General features: G+C 39.5%; 1 protein-coding gene across 3 annotated transcripts in view; it reads right to left on the bottom strand.

Moving 5' to 3' along the window:
* Nucleotides 1–24,321, bottom strand: part of NCKAP5 (NCK associated protein 5) — a 375,692-nt gene that overhangs the window by 171,949 nt on the left and 179,422 nt on the right. For all 3 annotated transcript variants that reach the window (XM_030580665.1, XM_030580667.1, XM_030580666.1), the window contains one exon: nucleotides 12,502–12,651. In XM_030580665.1, the coding sequence (XP_030436525.1) occupies nucleotides 12,502–12,651 (150 nt within the window). The remainder of the gene's footprint in view (nucleotides 1–12,501; nucleotides 12,652–24,321) is intronic.

Below are 24,321 nucleotides of genomic sequence, written 5' to 3'. Positions count from 1 at the left end.
GATACAGAAAGCTTCTCAGTCATTAGGAAAGTTACGTAACAAATTCCTGAAATCCCACAACAATAACCCTCTCAACAAAAATAAAACTTTATAATGCTCTTGTGCTCACATCTCTCCTCTATGGCTATAAGACCTGGACAACACATGAATGGCATATCAAGTAGCTAGCGGCCTTCCATATGCAGTCTCTGTGCACAATTATGGGGATTCGCTGGCAGGACAAAATTACCAAGTTGGAGGTTCTCCAAAAGTCAAATGCCTGAAGCATCGAGGCCATGCTGATAAAAGCCCAACTACGCTGGGTTGGACACATCATTGGGATGCCTAAACATCAACTCTCCAGAAAAATCTTCTATAGAGAATTGGCACAAGGACACGGGAACCAGAAAGCGCTACAAGGACAGCATCGAGGACAGCATACACTTTGGTGCAATAAAACTGGATGCTCTTGAGCAGGCTGCATTAAATAGATCAGCATAGCAACACACAACACAGAGCTTTCCAAGCCTTTGAAGAGGATAGCAATAATTAATTGTTAGCTGCAAGAGAAAAGCGTCATACTACTGCTATAGCTACCAAGACGCTCACCAACGACTTTGTCTGCCGGATCTGCTCATAAGCATGCGTTTCACACTTTGGACTTCAGAGTCACTCCAGAATCCACAAAAAGAGAGAGCATGAAAACATCATTGTCGAACCGACGGACTACACACACATGTGAGTGGCCAGGAAATTGGGGAGAGAGGCTGTTTATGGATTAATAAAATTAAATGTGGTGACTGAAAGAGGACTATTTGCTGTAGATTATTTTTAGGCAATTCAGCGATTATGTTGCAATTCTAAGTAATGAGATTAAACTTTCTAGTAGGCAACAACTGCAGATGAAGCAGTTCACTGCCAGTAAATAAGTTTCTTCTCCTTGTTACCAAAGGGATTTTAGACTCCTTGATACTGGAAACTGTATGCTTTCTTGGGTGAAAAAAAGTCTATCTTCTAATAAACTAAATAACAAACAAAAAAATTATTCAGTATACATCATATGGGAATATTTATTAAAAAAAAAGGAAGCCCAGAATCTATAAACTGCAACATTAAAGATTAAAATGAAGTTGCTTTCTCTTTGAAATTTCAGTTCACCCAAAGGAAATAAGTGTCTTTATAAACACTGTCTCACTCAGCTACTTGGTTATCAAATAGTCTCTCTTCATAGAGTAATAAAAGCATAATATGGGAAGTATTTGACATACTTCCTCATTTGTTTAATGGTGATGATATGGGGGAAATTACCCTTTTAATACACTGGAACATTTAGCTTATGATCCTAAGTGAACCTTCTCCCAAAAGCTCAATTTATTTAAACAAAACACATTTTCCCATGATAAATTGCGAAGAGTGAGAGGGAAAAACACTATAATTAAAATCAAGGGGAAGGCTTTCTGTGACTCTTCTCAAGTAGAAACTAGGTCTACTATAGCTCAGTTTACTGAAACTTTCATTGACTTTCACTCACCCGCAAGCAATGAGATTTTCACACATGAATTAGGCCTTTCATTGGAAAACTTCAAGATCACAATTTTATGCTACCTCAGTGGCTTGCTATTTTGGTGCAAGAAAGCAAGGCTGACAGCAGCCTACGGTCACTAACTTCCTCAGCTTGTGGAACTGAGGCAAACTGCAGAATTTAGGTACTTGAAGCAGGAGGGCTGGTTGCCTGCTACCTAGGTATGTAACAACCTGTAAGAATCACTGATTGGTTACAAATATCTGTCTTAACTGGAAGTTATATTGTACTTTTAATACAGAATGTGGTTAGAGGTAGGAAAAAAACAAAATGGTGGCTTTGAGAATGAACTGACTTTCATTCAGGGACAGGGCCAAGTAGTAGTATTTATTATTTAATGGCTCTACTGTCCCCAGAGGGCTAGCGCCGACATCATCTACATTTCCCACAGGCAGGGCGGCACCAACATACCTCGGATGGGTGACCTGTGCAATGTGGTGCCTCCTGACATGCCCGAACCCAATGGTGAGGAGCACTGTGGATGAAGCCGTGCAGGATGCGGTCAGGAAATGCATCGCCAGGGCCCCCTCCAAGCAGGATGTTGCCACTTACCTCGGTGGCTCCCTGGAGGCTGAGTTTGGGAGAGAGTGGGGAGACTTGTCCTCTCTCTGGTCCCATGCCCGCAATGCCTCGAGATGCCTAGAAAAGGGGATTGGCTGCCACTGGAAGTGGTGTGAGGAGCGCCGAGAGCTGGGAATACTGGTGCCAAGCATAAAGACCTCAGACCACACCATCATCACCCCAACCGCCAGAACGATGCTGAAAAGGACCCTGAAAGACGCCATCCGCTGCCACTACACCGAGAACCTCAAGCGGAAGCCAGACCAGGGCAAGGCATTCAAGGTGTCCAGCAAGTTCATCCACTGGGCCTGACTCAACTGCATTCTCCTCAATGGTGCTGTCCACCACGGCAACCGGGACAAGTGCTGCAGGAAGTGTGCCTATGCCAACAAGACCCTGTCCCACGTCCTGTGTGGCTGCAAACACTACTATGGAGCCTGGTGGCACCGCCACACACCATCCAGAACCGGCTGGTGAAAGCCATCCCACTGGGGAAGATCACCGTCGACTCTGCCATCCCTGGGACAGACAGCCTCCTGTGACCTGACATCATTGTAACCAACACAGAAAAGAAGGTCCTCGTGGTAGACGTCACGGTGCCATTTGAAAACAGGTCACCGGCCTTCCACGATCCCTGAGCATGGAAGGCATTGAAGTACACCCTGCAGGCCAACACCCTGAAATCCCAGGGCTACGAGGTCCAGATAAACACCCTGCTCATGGAAGCCCTGGGCGCATGGGATCTCCACGATGAGCCGGTACTGAGAGCATGCAGAGTCAGTTGACACTACACCCGGCTCATGAAACAGCTCATGATGTCCGACACCATCAGGAAGTCCAGAGATATCTACACAGAACACATCACGGAACACCGCCAGTACTAGGTCAAGTAACTGAGACCGCCAACCAGGGAAATAACCCACTTCCTTCCCTGACAAACCGAGGGATGCACCCCACCCATGTACTTATTCTGTACACCAATACTGACTCGGACTCTCAATACACTCCGTGAGTGGTGTACCCAAGCCCACTTATCCACTGATGCTTTAAAAACTCCCACACCTCAGTCTGGATCTATGCTGGTTATGTGATATGTATGTATGTATATACCTTGTGAACCTTGTAACTGATACTTGCAATCCCCCATAACCCAAGCCTGACCCCAGATGTACAGCACCTTCCCTCTCAACTTGTGTAAATTTGATTTTAAACATTAACTTTAATAAAATTTGTATTATTTGTATTTCAGTAGCCCCTTGAAGCTCCAGCTTCCAACATTCTAGGCACTCTATAGACACACAGAAAGAGGCAGCTCCTGCCCTAAACAACTTACAGTCTAAGTAGATAAGACAGAAACAGGATGTATTATCATCTGTCAGAGAGCCTCAACAGGCAAATTAGTTTGTAAGTATCACGCCAATACTCCAGATGGTTAGATAAAAATCAAAGTCCTATTTTACTTATTCTTTCCTTGCCCATTTTGGAGATGAAGGGCCAGGACAACAGACATACAAAACACATAAAAGGGCTATCAAAATTAATAGAATAGCCAAGTCTGAGACAGTACGTACTAACTAGTCCCCCATCTCCTCTCTCACCTTTGTTCTCCTCTTAGCCAATATGCACCATTTTCTGTTACCGTATTGGGATAACCCACTGAACTGTAAGTCTCCATTTTCCTAATTGTGACCCTTGTGTCCCAGTGGTTCCTTGATTCATGTTTCTGGGTCCAAATCTGTAAAATGAACCCTGAGGAAAGAAAGCCAGCAAGCCAAACTCAGGCACCCTCTCCCCTAGGTACTTGACTGCCCTCTCACATCCCCATTCTTTACAGATAAGGAACTGAAGCACCGAGAAATTAAATTACTTGTACAAGATACAGGAGGTCTGTAGTTGAGCTGGGAACTGAACCCAGATTTTCTAAGTCTCAATCCAATCCTTAACCACAACCTCATTCCTCTTCAAGGAAATGTGAGGACCCAGGGCCTAGTGCATGAAAGAAGACCATCACAGAGAAAGATTTGTGTATTCTGCAAAAACCTTTCATAAAGTCTATGTTTACTGTTTTAAAAAAATTGTCTTTTTGAAAGTGCTTTTATTCAGTGTCCTTTGGTTTATTCCCTCAGGCTAACATCATTTGACAGAAAGGTTGCTTTCTTCTTGACTGCTCAATCAAAAGCAAATGGTTTTTAGAGAGTTGCAATAAAAGAACTTAAAAAAAAAAAAACTGGAACGCTTAATAGTCAGACCTAATTATTTCATGATAAATTCTCCACAATGCGTAAATGTCTGTATCAGACAGATTTTAATAAGCCTTCAAAAGCTGACACAGTATTTATCACTGATTTGTTAATTTAATTTTTTAAAATCAAAATGACTATTGCTTTTCGGGCTAGATTGGGGCCAGAGTCCTGTGTAGCGTAGTGAAGGGCTGCACCATTCCAGGACGATAGATAGGAACATGCTCTCCCAGGTGATCCCTCTATGCACAGGAAGAGTGAAAACTGCTCTATTCACATATCACCCCATCCCACCCCTCCCTACTCCACCCACAGGCTGGTATAGAGGGGACAGAGCTATGAACCAGACTGTCCCCTGCTCTTTTGGGGGGGACTTGCTCTTTGGTCAGGGGAGGTTGTGAGAAGCAAGCAGTCCTAGGGTTCCCCAGAGCACAGGAACTGCTACTGTGGGAAGCCTTTCCTCGCAGCATAGTTGGAACAGAAACTTCTTGCTTGATGGGAAGGCCAAGCTCTCACAAAACTAAGACCTTTTTCGTATCCCTGCTTGGCCAGGGAGGACATACTTGCTAAATAAAGCCTCAAAGGGCTTAAATTGAACACAGAAGTGAAATTCACAAGTAATTCAATTGATTCAGTAGTAATACATAATGAGAATCCTTTGCTGATCTTCAGCATTTTATGTGGGCTTGTTAGCACTGTCTATTATTAAGGTTGCCTGAGACCTCCCATGATCAGACCTAGTTTTCAGTTGCTCTTCACTTTGCCAAACTTTAACTTTTTGGGCTGAAATGTGCTTTTTGTCATCCCTGTAAAATTTCACCCAAATCTGGCCAAGTTAGAAGTCCTTGGAAAATCACACTTTGCACATGCTCAGTAGAGACTTGATAGTACTTTGCAGCTAAATTCCCCCCAAATTCCATCCACACTGGGCATGGTCCAGCTTGGGGCTAAGCAGGACTTTCCCTTCAATTGCAATTTAGAGATGCTGCGAGCCAGGGCCAGGCACCAGAACTGACAGCAGGAAGCCTCTCTCCCCTGTGCTTTCAGTGACCCTTCAGCTAGGCCCAGGAAGCATGGAAAAGGAAGCTGCTTTATTTGAATGTGGAGAGGACAATAGCTGGATGTGAGGAGAGTGGGGCACTTAGATTGTGTCAAGGAGCTGGGGAGGGTCGGGGGCTGGAGGCTGGTGGTGGGGAGAGGAAACTGGGATTGGGAGTTAGAGTTAGAGTTAGAGTAGGGGGAGACTGGGACTGGGAGTTAGGGAGAGTAACAGGGTGCATGACTGGGACTGCCTAAGTCAAGAAATTCTGACTAAGGGTATGTCTTCACTACCGGACGGATCGGCAGGCAGCAATCGATCCCTGAGTGCTCTCCTGTCAACTCCTGTACTCCAGCTCGGCGAGATGCAAAAGCAGAGTCGATGGGGGAGCGACAGCAGGTGACTCACTGCGGTGAAGACACTACGGTAAGTCAATCTAAGTACGTCGACTTCAGCTACCTTATTCACGGAGCTGAAGTTGCGCAACTTAAATCGATCCTCTCCCCCTCCTCCCCAGTGTAGACCAGGCCTTAGAATCAGTGAGACAGTGGAGAAGAAGTCAGGGATTCTGCTGAAATAAATAGTACGTGATCATGTAATCAGAGACTGTTTCTTAATGCATACACACAAGGGAGTCAAATTAAGGTTGCAAAGGCCACCTTAATAATGGCATTTCCTAATTTCTGAGTGTTTGACTTTTCAACCTTTTTCACGTAGTGTGTGTAATATGTAGCTATAATGGGGGTTGATCCATGTTCAAAATATACTATGTTGCGCAGGTTTTCCTGACTGCCTTTAATAAAATACATCTCCAATTACTCTTGTGCTGAAAGCAGACAAGAAAATGAAAACCAACCAAAAAGTTGCACTACTCTCCTTACATCATTAATCTTTTATCTTTTTCAGAAGTTCACCTATACAATGAATTTACCAGTGGAATTACTTTTGTTTCATAAGAGTTATAAGGTGTTTGATCATAACTGCTGGAGTAAATTAAGCAGATTTCATGAGCAGCTAACTAAGAATGCTGATGCCACAAGGGAGTTTTGATATCCAAGAGATCACAATTTGATTCCAATGACATAGAGCGGGGTATAATGGATTTTGAACCATTTGTTATTTGTCATCTGTTTCATTTGATTAAAAATGTAGGGTATTTACAGGGTCGGAAGGATTCAATTTAAATCATTAGTCGCCAGTAAATGTCAATTTCACCACACACAAAGTGAGAAAAACAATGTCCACTGAAAGTAGTCAGTGCGTGCAGCCTCCCCGACATTAGTGCCTTCAAGGATCTGGTGTCACAGGACCCTGTTGCCCTACTCATTCATTCACTGGCAGAGAATGAAGGGGGCCTGCTTTCTATGGGCTGGAGCTGTTCAGCAGTGAGGTGGCTTCCCTGTCCTTGTCATATGCCTTATCGGGGAAGAGGGGGTTGCTCCACCCAACCTGGAATGCAGCCTCCCACTCAAAAAAAGGCCTGAGATTTTTGTTTGTTTGTTTTAGCTTCAACTTCCTAGCAGCGGGAACTGAAGACTTTATGGGTAAAATTCTGTAATTTAGACTTTTGAATTAGGCTTGTTTCAAATAAATAAAGCTTTAACTTTTTGAATCTCAACATCTACTGCCATTAAATAATTATTGTCTGCCCCCTTCATGCAATGAGAAAATTAAAATAATTAAAAATAAAAACATGCTTAAAATTCATATTATCCATCAAAATTAGAAAATAATAAACATCAAATTCTGCCATGCCTAAGAGTATTTATCAGTCAGTAGGCTGGAAAAAGAATTGCTAGAACTGATAAAAGATGTAAAAAGATCATCATTAAAAGGGCAAATGAGGGAATACTAAACTTTGTCAAAGGGATCATAACACCTCATCTGGGGAAAAAAAAACTTTTGAGTAGGGTGACAGTAAAAACACTTTACTAAATTGTTCACTGAGAAACCTTCTATGCTAAGATGCAGTGTGGTGGTTTACTTGGCAAAGTACTCAACAGTTAATGAGAAAAACAGTGTTAAAAACAACAGCACTGTTAAAGAAATTTTCTCCCTTTTAGAAACATATTACTTGAGAATAAAATGTATAACTGTTTTTATTCTAGAATTGATACTCTTCAACATTCAGTTCAGCATCAGTTTGTACTAGCTTCATCATATTTGCCATTTTGGCAGCAGACTATTAGTGCAGAAACCCATTATTTCCCTCCCAACTATTGTGGTGATGTTCAGTATTCCAAATACTATTAGCATACAAAAATTCTCTTCCTGTTATGTAATTAGAACGTAAGATTATTTTTTCCTATATGGGTAGCATAAAAATATAAGCTGAATAACCCATTGGTGTGCTTCTTTGGAGCTAGGGTGTTGATAGATGGTAACTCCTCCACTTTAGTATGTTGTTCCTGAAAGATGTTAGTATATAACCAAACCTTTATTTTGCTACTAGTTCAAATTCTTCCCTAGATTAATGATAAATACATTACCGTCTTTAGTGCAGGGAGAACACACTCCAGCAATAGGATGAGGAGGAAGGGCTGGGAAGAGAAAGGAAGGACTCTGTGTACCCTGGGAATCTCTTAGGTGTTGAAATTGTATATTTTGACTAAATATGTGAAAACTTTCTTGATGCAAATGATCTCTTCTTAAAATATGTGCTGAATTCATAAGTCAGTGTCAAATATTCATTAAAAGAACATGTGTGTTGGGGGGAGAGAGAGTGATGAGGAGTATAAATCCCACAGTAGAACGGAAAAGGTTAAGGAGGGAGCAGTTCTGGGCCCCTGTAACTCTGCACCCCCTCCTTTCCCAAACCTTCAGAGCATGCTCTAGCTGGAGGAAGGACTTTAAAGGGAGCCAGACAACTTAGATGGGGGAACAGGTCAGATCTACCCTGAGTGCTCCAGACCAAAGATGCCAAAAAAGCCTCTGCTGGGGAGGAAGGGACTACCAGATGACTCTAGCCAGGCTGAAGGTTCTGTTACCCTTCCCCCTCCCTTTCTGCTACATTAAATTGGACGTTGAGACTGTGGAAGGGGGTGGATAGTAGGAAGTGGTCCAAGGAGGCAGTCTTGAGGCAAACCCTGGTGCCTGATTTAGCTTGCTTCGCATAGGGCCCAGAGTAAGAGCTCAATGGAGTGGAAATGCCCTCGTCATACAGGGATATAACCATCACTTCCACCCCTCCCAGAAGTAAGGAGAAAGTGGAGATGCTGAAAGCCTCATGGGAAGGACCAGCCATCTTCAGGGGCTAGGAGATAAACTGAGGATCCTCTTTTGTCAGAAGGATGTGGAACCCTCTACAATTTGTTGAACGCTGCTGCCCTGAAAAGGGGGGATGAGCTAAATTGGTGATCCAGCTGGAGGACTGAGTTGATACACAACCAAAATGCGGGTCAGCCCAGGTCTGGAGGAGTTGCTGACAGGAAGCACCAGAGACCAGGAGGGGGAAATTGAGAAACCAATGACCTAACTACTACGTGATGCCACCAGTAAGCCCAGCTCCTGGCTCTACATACATACATAGATACATAGACACACATAGTATATTTGTGAAAATATTTATATATTGAATATATTTTTAAATCACACACATACGCCATATTTCTGCCAACTTTTTAAATAAAATTTCCTCTCGGGGCCTACAATTTTGAGTGAGATTTTTAGGTGGCGGTGTTATGCTTAGAGTGGCTTCCAAAGGAAGTAAGGGCTTGTCTACATTACCCGCTGGATCGACAGGCAGCGATTGATCCAGCGGGGGTCGATTTATCGCGTCAGATATGATAAATTGACCGCCGAGCACTCTCCCATTGACTCCGGTACTCCACCGGAGCAAGAGGCGCAGGCAGAATCGATGGGGACTATCAGCAGTTGACTTACCACAGTGGAGACACCGCGGTGAGTAGATCTAAGTACGTTGACTTCAGCTACATTATTCATGTAGCTGAAGTTGCATAACTTAGATTGATCTCCCCGCCAGTGTAGACCAGAGCTAATAGAGCTAGGAAGATACACAAGGCACAAGGCTAGGAAGATACAAAAGACATTACAAGTCTGTGATGCAAAATTATTTACAATTAGATGCTTTATTTTACGTTTTATTAGTTTGATGAGACTAGGTGCATCGTGCAAATTCCCATCTCAAACTGTGTCCAAAATTATCTACTCTTATTTTACTGCCTGGTGCACATAAACTTAGTATCTCTATCTATTGTATGAATCTATAATGCTATTTTAAAGTACCAATTGCATTTGAGATGAGTGTTGAGGGCCTTTATGTTCCTTATATTTGGGAATGCATCCCTAATTCAGGAGAGTCCTTGAGCAAACCCAATGGAACTTTACCACTTAAGCAAGTGCTCTCCCGAATTGAGGCCAAGCAGTTTTGTTTAAAACAATGTATCCTGCTCACAAAGGAAGCAGGAGATGATATTACTTCTACACAACTCAAATTATACACTTTACTAACAGAAATGTTAAACATGCAATTCATTTAACCAAAATAAGTATTAAGAATTAGAAAAAAAATTAAGTGTTTTGGATAGTTGTTGAATGGAAATACTCTCTAGCATATAAATAGTGTGCTTACTACTCATGGGTTTACTGTGGTTTTAAATCACTGACTGAATGTGACATGTGTCACATTGTGCTGGGGTTCATTGCATGATAAGCTATGTCACATCTAACTATATATTAAATTATTTCTTGGTGCCTTCTTCTGAAATTAATGTATGCTAATGCCAGCAATCCACTGCTTGTAGAGAGAAATATATAATGAAAATATTTTCTTGTAACGATTTTTTCCCCAAAAAAATACTACTGGTAAAATTATGCAATGGGCCAACAAGTAATTTTTAAAAAGGAATCAGCTCCTCCAAATGGTCTTCCATTGATCAAAGGCTGGTCATAAATTTCCAACAAAACTGTCTCAGTGAAAAATTGAGTTTCCAATGAAATAACATTTTTCATTAAAAGAGTCTGCTTTCTGCAAAAATTTTCATCTTATACACTTTGGCCAAAATTGCAAACTTTTCAGCCAAAAACATTTGGGTTTTGGATGAAAGTTTTCCAGTTCCAGTTTTTCCAAATCTATCCACAGGGGGAAAAAAATCCAAACAGCTCTGCATCAGTCACCATACAGTGGGCCAAATCTTGCTGTTAGTTACCTCCATGCAAATACTAGAGATAGCACAATGTGGTCCTGAGGTAATATTCATGAGTTTTGCTTATAGGCATAATCTTAATGCATAACACTGCACAGATGGATGGACTAACATTACTATGTGCTTTGTAAGACTTGTTAATTTTATGAATCATGTCTGATAATTGTAATAATTTGAATACTCAAGATGAAGGAACCTGCTAATTGCTTTACTGTGAATGTAATGTCAAATACCCATTTTCTGGTTTTTTTAATACATTAATGAAATACTAAGATTAATTACTCTCAGAATACTAAAGGATGAGAACTGCTAATTGCAAGCAACTGAGAAAATGTATCTCTTGATAAATAAACCAAAGAGCTTTCAGCCTTTGACATAAAAATTTATACCCTGCAAGAAAAAACAAGGGCAAGGATATATAACATTAAACCAACACACAATTAACAACACTTTGTTTTAATTATCTTTGGGCACAATTAATGTTGGCCCTGCAGTTCATTTTTCTTCTTTGACTGCACATTAGACTATTTATGTAGATTAATTCTTGAAGTATTGGCATTTGCTAATACATGGTTTTTCACAAGCTACTGCACAAAGCTGACATCAGTGAGGAAACTTATTAACTGACCTCCCAGAGACAGATCTTGTCTGTCCATAATGTTATTTTTTTTCCTTCTAGGCAGTTTGCCATAATTGATAAAAGGTTATGACTTTATTGAATGATTTCTTATCAGCTGAAAGGACATAAAGGACTGAACAGTCATGTAGACTGACTGAAAACAAGCCCAAGGGAACTCAAATTATGCATATTTGTAAAAGAAATTTACAAGGAACCTCAAGTCACTCAACATCAATGATACAATTAAGACTGAATAAGTGCTTTTGTTTATTTCAAGTTCTATAGACCTAGGTAAAATGCATACACATTATGAAGCAATTGTTCTATGTAGGATTAGTGAGAATTAACATTTAATATGTTTATTTTAGTGATATTTGTGTGGGTCTTTAAAGGGAAAATATATTTACAGACATAATTATAAAGACCTTGTATAATTTATACAATTTATATAATTGGTCTGTGCTTTGTACTTAGATCTGAACACACTTACCACTTTTTGTTTTATTTTTGTTTTACAAAATCTTCCAGGACACTAATATTGAACTTGATTTTTAATTGAATTGGGAGTATAAATCAAGTGAGAATGTTATGTGGATTATGAAGCAGAAGGAGAATTTTCCTGTTTGCTTAAACCAGAAATCTATAGCCCCAATGACTGAATTGTTTTTCTCAATCTCAGGCCAAACTCCTGCTGAGATCACTAGAAAGCATTTGTATACTGTACTGCTGAACCACTGTATAAGAAATTGAATAGACTACAATGAACTGAGCACTGAACAAGAACTCCAGAATTTGATTCTATGTTGGTCCAGACCTTGATTCCAATCCTTGAGGTTATTACATCAAGCTTAAGTACATGCACATTGCACTCAGTGCAGTTACTCAGGTGCATTCTTCTTGGGAGGTCTGGTAAGGATTGTGAGGTTTTCAACAATAAATACTCCAAATATTGCAACTTCAGCAGTAAACACCAGAGTGAAGTAATGCCATTTTATGATGGTTATTAAATCATGCATGCTACACATGATTAAAAAAATTAACACTTGAAACAAAGTCAGAATGTGTCAACGGGTTTGAATGAGCCTATAGCTTGAACTGAATTAAAATTATTTATGAAGTACTTTTTAAGGATATATGATCCTTGACATCAGAGTGAGTAGTTCCAAGATGGAACTTTTTGCTCATCCTTGATAAATGAATCATGATAAAAAATACTGTTACATGAGTCTAAGTGAACTAAGGATTTATACCACATTGATTCAGTACCACTATAAGAAGTGGTATACTTTTATGTGTAAAGTTTTATTATTTCTTACCTCCAGAGCTTTCAGTCGTTCTAACAGCAATTTTGTCTTTTCTTTCTCTTTTTCAGTACTGCTACTTTCACTTCTTGAATCTTCATCTACTGCAATATGAATGTGTTCCATAGTTTTTTTGCACTTTCTGTCCTCTTCTGACAGTTTTTCCTAAAAAAATTAAAAATTGTTTTCATTACACACAAGAGCAGATGAAATTAATTATGTAAGAGTAAATGCCTAGGAATCTCCTTTGAGAGACAATGTGCGTGAAGTAATATCTTTTATTGGACCAACTTCTGTTGGTGAAAGAGACAGGCTTGTGACCTACAGAGAGCTCTACTTCAGGTCTTCTCAAAAGCTCTCTCTTCTCAGAAGACCGAAAGAAGAACTCTATGTAGCTCAAAAGCTTGTATCTTTCACCAAAAGAAGTTGGTCCAACAAAAGATATTAGCTCACACACCTTGTCTCTCTAATATTCTGGGACCAACATGGCTACAACAACATTGCAAACAACACAGGAATTTCATTTGCACATGCAAAAAAGAGAACTTGTACCTTGTCTGTGATCACAGTACTCATGAAGATTCTGCTGAACGTATTACAGTCTCAGTCCTGCAAAAGGGTGTGCATGGGTGAACCTTTATACCCTATCTGAATTCCCTGTGAATTTCATGGGACTCTGTGCAGGTGTAACAGTCTGTCTTCTGCACGTTAGAGACCTAGATTATCATTGACAAAACAACTTTTGCATTTTCTTTAAAAGTTGTTGCAACAAGAACTTGGCTTCTAATACAAGTGCTCTGCCACTGACATACAGTTTACCTAGGGACAACCAGCATAGAGGCTTATACTTAATATATGGCATCCTTCTAGCGCTTATTCATGAACTATCATTTAGTGGGCTCAGAATCTATTACTGGATATTGATTTCAGCACAGGATATAAACTAAAGTATAACTAGAGATAACCAAAGTAACAGGAAGTTTCCAAGTATGTCTTTTGAAAATAAATGAGACTTAGGCTCCAAAGTGACATAGAAGCTTTTTAAAATTTTGCTCATAATCCAGAAATTTTGCATTCAATTAACTTTACTTAATATGTGTGTTTTGGAGTTTTAGCTTGTGATAGGCGGACTCATTTTTGCTTAATTTCAAGCCCCGCTGAGCAGCATTATCATTATTAAGGGCTAGATTGCCTATACTTCTAGCCTAGAGAAAGGGTTAGCATGTAGCTGAGCTGCCCTAGGAGCAACATAGGGAAGAAACTGTGTTTCAGTTGCTCTTCTGCTCTTTCACTCTGTTCCCAGGAAGTAGGAACTGGATACCAATCTTTACCACTAGAATCAAAGAATATCAGCGCTGGAAGGGACCTCAAGAGATCATCTAGTCCAACTCACTGCTCAAAGCAGGACCAATTCCCAACTAAATTATCCCTGCCAGGGCTTTGTCAAGCCTGATCTTAAAAACCTCTAGCAGATTCCATGACACTATCACTTAATCTGCCCAACTGCATGGTGGAGGAAGGCAAATGTAAGAGAATACCAGGAACGTGGCCCTGCTTCTCAAAATATATGTAGCAGAAATGTGGGCAAGCCATGGAGGAGTATTGGGAGGGTAGGGGCCTTTCTCCCCATCGAGCCCCTGTGCAGCCATGTAGGCAAAGCCACAACTGGCACTAATTGCTGGTTGAGAGTAAATAGTGTACTCTATGACGTAAAGAAGAAACAGAGGACAAGGACTATCACCTCAAGAAATTTAAAATCTAAGGCCCCCAAGGACTTCTCCACATGTATAACTTTACACACAAAGACAATCCCATTGTGATTACTGGGATTCTTCACATGTGTTAAAAGTATGTGTAACACCAACAGACCCTGGTCGTCGGTGGGCAGGATCAAACCTGGGACCTCTGGATCTTAATGCATGAGCCTCTACTGCATGATCTAAAAGCCATATATATGACTGTTAGCTAAGCTGTAGAGCAGACTCATTAATCTCTCTTTCTAAGTGGTCTTGGTGCCCATCACACCCAGGAGGTATGTGGGTTACATATGCATATGCAGAAGCGTTTTGAGGATTAGCACCTAACTGGATGAATAAAATGATGCACACATACATTTTACTGAGAGTGGAAGGATCAGTGGATGACGCAGAAATTTTATTTTATTTAAATGTTGTTTTTGTTAAGTGATAAAGTTTGGTGAGTTTCACAGGAGACCTGTAGAAAACATGAGTTTGAATGCTGAACAGCACTAACTCAGTAAGTTATGGATCTCATTCCACAATTAGAGACAAAGAGGGTGGCAAAAATGAACTGAGAGCAACAGATCCAAAGGAAAATTATACTGAATGTGAGATATTGTGCAAAAGGAGCAAAGGAGTAAGGAAAAACAGACACAAACACAATGTTATTATTCATAAGAGACTCATGGTGGACTCCACAAATCAATGTAGGCTCCTAACTTCTACTGAAATCAGTCACTGAAATCAATGGAAGTTAAGGTCCTAACTTCTATCTAGACACCTAAGTTGCTTTGTAGATTCCACCCTCAACACAGACAATAAAATATACACTGTCCCTTACCCTGAAGAGCTTACAATTTAATTGTGTATATGAAGAGAAAAGTGGAAGTAACAATGGTAGGGATAAGCAACAGAGTCCTGTGGCACCTTTAAGACTAACAGATGTATTGGAGCATAAGTTTTCATGGGTGACGAAGCGGGTATTCAGGATCCAATACATATGTTAGTCTGAAAGGTGCCACAGGACTCTCTGTTGCTTTTTACAGATCCAGTCTAACACGGCTACCTCTCTGATACTTAATGGTAGGGATAGGAATGGGAAATAGGAAAAAAGGAAGATCAACTATAAAAAGATAACATGGGGATGGGTGACCTTACAAAAATCTAGATAGCAATATAAAATCACTTGGATATGTAATGTGCACTTCATGATAGTTCTGATATACATCTGTATATACCTGCACACTGTGGCAAGGCACCTTCTCGGTCTCACCAGCCTCAGCTGTTTTTAGCCTTGGCGAGATGGGCTTGGGGTAAAACAGTCCCTCTTGGTTGCACAGGGGCAGTCTGCTCCTTTTCTCAGTCAGTATTTTAGGCTTGTTTTTCTCCCTTATGGGAGGGAATGCAGCCTCCACACCTGGTGAGGCTTGTCGTCTTGCTGCTCCTCACCTACTGGCAGCTTGACTCCACCTGCCCCCCCCCCCCCAACAGGGGAGGATTTAAAAAGGTCTCAGGCAGCCCATAGTTGGAATCAGCGGATCCTAATTGTCTTCAGGTAATTCTCTCTCTCAGCTGATCCTGATTGACCTGTAGTTACCCCTCCTTAGCTGATAGGGAGGAGGGCCTTTTACCCTTCTGGGACTGTTTTCTACCCTGCCCTTGCAGCTGTCTGTCCTGAGTTTATCACAACACTTATGGGTATTTTGTACCAGCCTATATTTTGAGAGGTGCTTTCTTATTTCTAATATATAGCACATGCTCTGTAGTGATTTAATGGCTTGAACAATACATTCAAACCATTTTCCCTTTTCAAGTTGTCCTGAATCAGGAAATCCATGTAAAACTTTATCAACCAATTCAGAAAACAGTTTGTTATAATGACTCATCTTTGATGCATTGCCAGCATGAATGACTCTTTTAAAGACAAAAATACAACACAAATGAATGAAGCCTAGTAATGGAAGGACATCTTAACACCCATACAAGGGCATCCTAACTGCCAATGTCATAAGCTTGTTAAAGGAGAGTGTGTAGGAAAGCATGACCCCAGACACTTCACCACAGAGGTGGGAACAATGTGATTCCTATCAAAGTAAATTGCAGAAATCAATGACTTTATATAATACAATGCTTAGAACAAAGAAATAACTTCTCACTCTTCTTTGAATTGCAAAATTTGATGTCCTTGGGAGACAAGGTTGCATTACCGAAAATTCACACTGTCAACTAAAACAGAAATACATATTTGAGCATTGTTTGCTCAAAAATGATAATTCAAACAAAGATGCTTAATAATGTCACCCTATGACAATATATACATGCTAAACAGAATATGGTCAAAGATCAAATCCCATTATAAAGAAACTGGGTCTCCTGCTCCCATTGAAGTCAATGGGAATTTAGCCATTGAGCTCAATGAGAGGATTGGCCCACTGGATCAGTTTCTCAAGCTGGTGTAAATATGAGGCTATACAGATTTAAAATAGTTAATGTTCTGGCCTATTATCTCTACATATACAAAATGTTCCATACAAGACATAAGTAGTACACTGATGATGTATCTTTTGGTCTAATCCTTCAATTCCTATTGCCAATAGAACCAACAGTTGAAGATAGACCCAGCGCAGCCTTGAAACGGGAAGAGTTTTCGAATTAATGTGAACATATAAATCACTGAAGACACTGATCTATGAAACTTCACAATGCAACAACCTCACTGAGATTTGTCAGAAAGCTAGATTTCAAAAAGATGAACTAAGAGGGAGCAATTCAATTTCCCTTCTCCACCAATACATTTAGATGAAAATGACAAACTGACATTGCATAAAATCTTGCTGAAATTCTATTATTTCCATTATGGTGAAAAGCCACTGTCCTCTCTAGCAACCCCACCCCCAGTACTGTGAGAATATTCTCATTAACAAAGAGGCATTCACAATCATAATTATAAATAAAACAACAGTACAGTACCAATATCTATAGAAGGAAACATGAGGGACATTTTCAAAAGACCATACTTCCTTTTTGGTATGGCACTGGAAAAGAAATCTGACCACGTCTAGGAATTCTACAATTTCATGAAAAACATTTGGAAAATAATCAAGTTACTATTAAAATATTTCATTTAATTACAAAGACATTTCAAAACATTAAACAAAAAGAGTGAATGGTTAGAAAACACACAGTAGCACGTTCAGTTAAGAACAGCCTCAAGAGGCTCTGAAGTATCCACAGGCGACATGTTTCTTCCAGTAGTGTTCAGCTCCTATGAAGCCTGAGAAGAAATATGCCCAGATTGAAAAAGAATGCCTGGCAATGAAACAAATGCTTTATTTTCCTGCTGTTATTATTTATATTACAATAGTGCTTAATAGAACTGGGGCTCCACTGTACCAGGTGAGTACAAACATATAGGGTGACCAGATGTCTCAATTTTATAGGGACAGCCCCAATATTTGGAACTTTGTCTTACATAGGTGCCTATACTCCCCATTCATTTTTCATATTTGCTATCTGGTCACCCTATAAATATATGCCATGAAATGGTCCCTACTCCATGGAGCTTAAAATCCAATTTGGGATCTTATGATCTAATTTGGCAGTTTACAACCTCAGAGTCACTTGCACTGACTGGGAATCTTTTTGTCTGTTAACAGAACACAATCCATTAGTGTCATTGATCAGCTGTCAAGCATTAATAAATAGAGCACTTGCCTGTCTTAACATTAAGCCGCATGAAACATATGAAGAACCATTAACATCAGAGTACATTCCAGAATAAGAGCTGTCAGCAGTAACCTACATGCTATCAGAGTGTCGTGTGACAGAGACCTGTCTGAAACAAAAACGTGACTTAAAGGGGGTCAAGGCTGTGTAACTGGAGTGGCTGATTTCTTTATTAGCAATTGCTGATGATGTGACCCAGTCTTGGCTCTGACAGCACTAAAAAAAGTACCTGTTTTATAACTACCCCAGTGCTAACAATGCTGTAAGTGCTAAAACAGACAGCCTTGGATGTTTTAAACACTCAATCAGGAAAATCTGCTTAAGTGGTAAAAATGCCAGAGCCCTGTCTATACTTGCTGCACCATTGTTGGCTGCTGCTTGTACTGCAGATACTAATTTTGCTAGCACACATGCTGAGGAAAACCAGCTTACTAGATGTCTCACCTCCTCCCAACAGGTAAAATTAAGAAACACACAACAAAGAAAAAGCAGTACTCCATTCCTGGTACTTATTGTTCTGGTGACTAATAAGGAATCATTAGAAAAATTACCCTCTCACTCACAGAAGTTGGAGCTTATCTCCATGATTATCACAGCCAGATTGTGCTTAATATGTGGAAAACCAAACCATTTTCAGACATAGTGAGGCTCCTGCAGATGCAAACCATGTCGGTATATCGGCTTCAGATGTTGGACTATGAAATGTCAGCTTCTACTTTTTTGGTTATAGTCTCTTTAATTTTTAAATCATTGGACTTTGTTAAAAATAGGAGATTGATCACTGATGTAAACTCATACTAAGCAGAGATCTGATGTGAGAATACTGCTTTAGAAATACTTCTAACCCAGGAATGAAACAGATAAAAAGCACATGGCATGGGATAAATTCAACGTTATTTGTGAGGCAGAAAAGCACCTCTGCTATATTATAATAATTCAGACACATAGCTCCAATTATAAAACAAACAGACAAACCTCCATGCTATATTTATCAACACATAGTCAGCAAAAGTGTATATATTGTAAAGTAACAATACTAGCTCCCAGTGGGTATCTGCCCCCAATTAGTTAAACTGCAAAGTTCTTCTCTGGAAGCTATCAACATGCACTGAGATGCCTCTGAGGCTTCCAAAGGTTCATCTCTCCTTGAGCCTTCTCTGCTATTCTAAATGCATAAACTTGACCTCTGTACTCTCTACATTTCAGTTTACAAAACAATATACAAGATAACTGATGCAATAATAAATTCTGAAAGTTGTTTCTTGCAATGTCGCTATACAGTCTTGATATATTCCTATATAAAGTATATTAAATGCTATTTTCTCTGCAGACCTCCTTTTGTTCAGCACTATCCCTCATCATGAGTGCATGACATGGTAGAAGAATGTTCAGGCTTTAGAAATGGATAGTGAATGTACATGGAGTTCTTCACAGGAAGTCTTTATGCTGTCATAAGACTGACAGTCCAGGGCTGTGCACAACTCACTCAAGTAATTTGACTAGACAAGTTGAAAAAAGGCAGCAAATGCTCCCAGTGACTGGGGGTGGATGGGTCACTACAAAAACTAATTTCCCTCTGCTGATACTCACACCTTCTTATCAACTGTTTGAAATGGGCCACCTTGATTGCATTGGCCTCATTAGCACTACAGAAGTGATTTTTCCCTTGGTATTCACCCCTTCTTGTCAACTGTTGAGACTAGGCCACTTCTACCTTAATCGAATTGGCTCGTTAGCACTAACCCCCCACTTGGTAAGGCAACTCCCATCTTTTCATGTGTTGTGTTTTTATATCTGCTACTGTATTTTCCACTCTATGCATCTGATGAAGTGGGTTTTAGCCCACGAAATCTTATGCCCAAATAAATATGTTAGTCTCTAAGGTGCCACAAGGACTCATATAGCTTTTTCTTGATGTGAAATATATTTATTCAATATATCATTGCTTTAGACAGCACATTAATAAATGCAATAATAATGTTTTCTTGTATAGCTACATCTTTTGTTCAGTACAAACTGACTGAATTTGAACAAGAAGAAAAGGATTCACATAAATCATAAGCAGAAACATCACAAATTGTTCATAGTTTAACGTTACTGCTGTCATGCAAAACATATAAAATTCCTCTTTTTCATCTCTGGATTTGACTTACAAAGCGAACAGAGTGAGCAGTAAAATCCCCTAGATTAAATGTGTATGATGGATAAGAGAACAAAGTGTTTTCTTTATGTCTCTAATATGAACCCAAGACCACTCGCATATCAATCAATCTACTACATATTATTCTTCATTCAGAATACTCCTAAATGTTGCAGGCTATCATCCTTATTGAACGGTTCTGCAGAGTAACATTAATAAATTTTCTGATGATGCTTTTACTGCCTGTTCCATCTATCAGCAAACATTTATTTCTTTTGAAAAAGTTCAGATTTAGAAGGCATGTAAAGTAAAGGGAAACTGCATAGTGAAATGAAAAATGGAGAAAAACTTAAGACTAATCTTAATTAAATGGTTAAGGTGGAGCAAATAGCTTATTAGATGGATAATGGAATATGGAGTCTTTTGCCACTAGGTCAGCAGTTGAAATGTAATCTGTAATGACCAAAAAGTAGAATAGTTGTCCGGTGACTCATAAGAAATGAGTTGCTGTTGGTCTTATCCAGTCCATAGTAAACAGATACCTACATTGCAAACACCGCCATTGTATCTAGGACTTTTGCTGTCTGCACTGATATCAAAGAACTGCATAGACAAGGGAACGGAATGACACTTTCAGCTTTGGTGACCCTTTCAAATCAGGACTGAGACATGCTGGCAGGGCAGTAAGGGAGTAGCCTGCAGCATCTGGTGTTACCGTGATGTGCGTAGTGCGTGATAAAATGAAAATTTCAAATTCATTCTATGGCTATGGAATTTGCACAGTAAAATGAGACTAAGGGACAAATTGCATTCTGTGGCTCCTACTGATGTTGCATGCATGTATATGTGGGCAAAATATTCACTGCATTTTCTCATATACATTTGTAATCTGTTATAAAATGGCTCATCACAGTATTGCAAAAGTAAAGCAATTTTTTTTCTCACAAGAAAACCTATCTTAAAGCTAAAAAGGAACACAGCATTTAATGTAGCTGTAGGAATTTGTGAGTACTAAAATATCTACAGTTAATTGAAACAGGATGGACCAAATTTTGCTCTGATTTAAATTTGAAGAAACTGCAGTGAAGTCAATGCAATTACTCCAGATTTACTTTGGCTGAATTTAGCCCTATTTAAAAAAAAAGACTGTATTCTCACTGCCCAGGTAAAGGAGGTCAAAATGCTTATTTTGATCAATTAAAGAACTTTAAGGTAAAAAGTTTCCCTGCCATGAATCTCATTGTTGGTGTTCAGAAACACTAATGTGTTAAAGATCCTTACTCAAGCTTCACAGAGCTATGCTAGTGAATATATTCTGCCTGTTCTTCCCTTTCTAGGGATTACTACAAAGAAGCTATAAAGAACATAGCTCAAGAAAGCATTAACTAGTATTTTGGAATGCCGGCATATTAGTTCTCATGGGAGACAATGTCAGTGCAGGTACAGAGACCAGAGCCAACTATGCCTCATGTAGAATTTAGATACAAAGCAAGTATAGTACTGTAACTGAGGTTCTCTTTGGCAGGTGCCATGAAATATTTAGTTGGCTGTAGAACCAACCAGAGATGCAAGCATAGAATGTATTTTTTGGATGGGATTCTCAACTGTCAACACCATTCCGTGGATGGAATCTATCAGTGATATGGCTTCAAAGATTAGCTAGACTAGCTAAATCTAAGCGTTCTATTTGTCTTAACCAAGAGATGCAGAAGCTAGAGGATGCTTTGTTGGCTTTCGTAGGCTACAGGGGAAGATGGCTATTAGGAGAAAGTGGTTGTGATCAAAATCTCTCATATATAGAAATCTAGCTAACACAATAAGTATTTGTCTATGAGTGATAAGAGAATAGGATTTCTTACATTTCCTGCATTTAGTTACTTACTTTTACTAACTACAAGTTATTTACTTTTCCTGCATATAGAAATGCTGTTTGTCATAATTTTGGTTAGAGATGGGCCTGAAACAAACTCTGGATCTCAGCTCTATAAAGGGCCTAACCTAAATTTGAACATTCTCAAATTTGGGAGTTCAGTATGCTGATTGGAACCTTCTCAATTAGAGGGATAAATATGAGCTGAGAATTCAGATCCAAATCCTTGATTCTAATCTGGGATGTCAGTAATTACCTTAGAAAACTTGATTATATTTTTATGGTTGTATTGTAGATATCTGACTCACAATATTGTCTCACTTGTTAATAAATCTTTGTTCTTCCCTAACCTCTTGGCTGCTGTTTTAACCTCAGAAGCAGTAACTAAGAAAGGGGAAAAATCTAAATCTAATTTGGCTGCTTCAGAAATATGGTCAAGAACTGTAGATGAAAGTTAGAATGATAACTGTTGTTAGCCTTGAGACTGGTCTTTAAGAAATATGTGGATTAATTTTGTGGCAGTGGTTCTAGTTCATATTACAGCCTTTAAAATAAAATCCTGCAAATTCCCTGGTCTTGAACAATAGATCTGTAATGCAAGTGGCAACAAACTATTTTCAGAACAAACAATATCAGTATAAGGATGTTCAGCCTGTAAAATGATAATATTCTTTATAAAAAACTGAGGTATATATCATTTCTTGCTATTTTGCTAAACAAAAAATGTATATCATAGTTTTGTAAACTTGTTAAAATATTATACAAATATTATACAAATATTTTATATTTACAAATAATAATATTTTATACTTCTATAGCACCTTCCATCCAAGGATCTCGAAGTGCTTTACAAATCTCAATATATCATACCTCCAAAACACAGAAAGGGTAGTATTATTTAGTTGATGTTACAAATGGACAAACTTATGAACAGACAGATCAAGTGACTTGATCATACAGGAAACCCATACTAAGAATCCATACCTAGGAACACAACCCAGGTTCTATCAGATTCCCACTCTCATGCTTTAGCAATAAGACAATCCATCCTTCACCGCTTAGAAGTGCTTCAGGAACATCGTTGCTTTTCAGCTAGGGTGGAAACAAGGGACGTAAGAGGCAGATGTTGAATGATATAGGGGAACAAGATTGCAGCCTGGGAAATGATTACCATATCTAAACTTTATTTATCACCAGCAATTGGGGACATGACCCTCATTCTAGAGTCTGTAGGCTATCCCTGCACACAGGAAGAATATCTGCAGGCATTAGGGCAGCATGAATCACCCTAGACAGGCTGTGAACCTGGTTGTATGATTTTTCAAAGCTCTTGTGTCTGCATTTCTGTGTTATGGCTGTATGATATTCATAGGTCCCAAAAAACATCAATAAGCTGCTTTTTTGGGGGGTGGGATGATTCCACAGAAAAGATACAGAAAGAAGGTATGGCTGAAAGGAAATATAAAGATGGTTTAGAGGAGCCGGATCTGTCCAATGTAGTGCTACAACCACATGCTACTTGGAATGTGTAGATGGAATGTTCTGGGAATGAGAGAATAACTTATTTTCTAAGAAACAGGCACACACATTGCATATTTTTAATACAGAGACAGGCACATGCTGTTAGACTTCACTGTGTTATACATAACTCTACATGGTTGTTGCTCTATGATGCTGAATGATAAACAGACAAGAGCAATGAAACTGGAAAGTTAGTGCAGGTATGTTCTTTGATATGAAATTTTAGTTTTGAATTATTTACATTAGCATCATCATTCTCCCTTTTAGATACAGGAAACTAGCCTCTAGGTATGTAAATGTAGGGACAGATTACACAAAGCCTGCACCAGAAGCTAGAACAGAAACTTTTAAAGGGCTCCCAGTAGCAGAAATTACCCCAAGGGATATTTATGGCAGAAAAGGACACAGGTTTCTACTCTGCTTAATGGAGCCAGGGTAGCTCCAAAAGTGGGCAGAGCTAGCCAGGGAAACCAGGGATCTCCTGTGGAGCTGCCAGCAGATTGTAGTTTCTCTCCCCATCCTCCTCAGGAAGGAGGTGGCAGGGAAAACACCACTAGGCCTCCCCTACTGTGAATCTGCTCTGTGGCACAGCCAGTCAGGTTGGTGCAGCTCCTCACTGCATCAGGAGTAATTCTGGGACTTTATCTTTCTCTATCATCTGATATAGACCCTATGGCATTCCTGACCCCAATCCAAACAGGGTGAAATACAAAGACGTTTCTGACACCTCATGCTATCTTGACCTTATAAATGAAACCAGTTTTAATGTGTGCATATTCCTTTAAAATATGAAAGTTATAATGCTGTACCATTGTTTTGAGTGTGTTTCCAGGAAGAAG

This window comes from Gopherus evgoodei, chromosome 11 (assembly GCF_007399415.2).
Source record: "Gopherus evgoodei ecotype Sinaloan lineage chromosome 11, rGopEvg1_v1.p, whole genome shotgun sequence".
Taxonomy (NCBI): Eukaryota; Metazoa; Chordata; order Testudines; family Testudinidae; genus Gopherus; species Gopherus evgoodei.
Note: the sequence above shows the minus strand (reverse complement) of the source record. Positions and strands in the feature narration are given on the sequence as shown.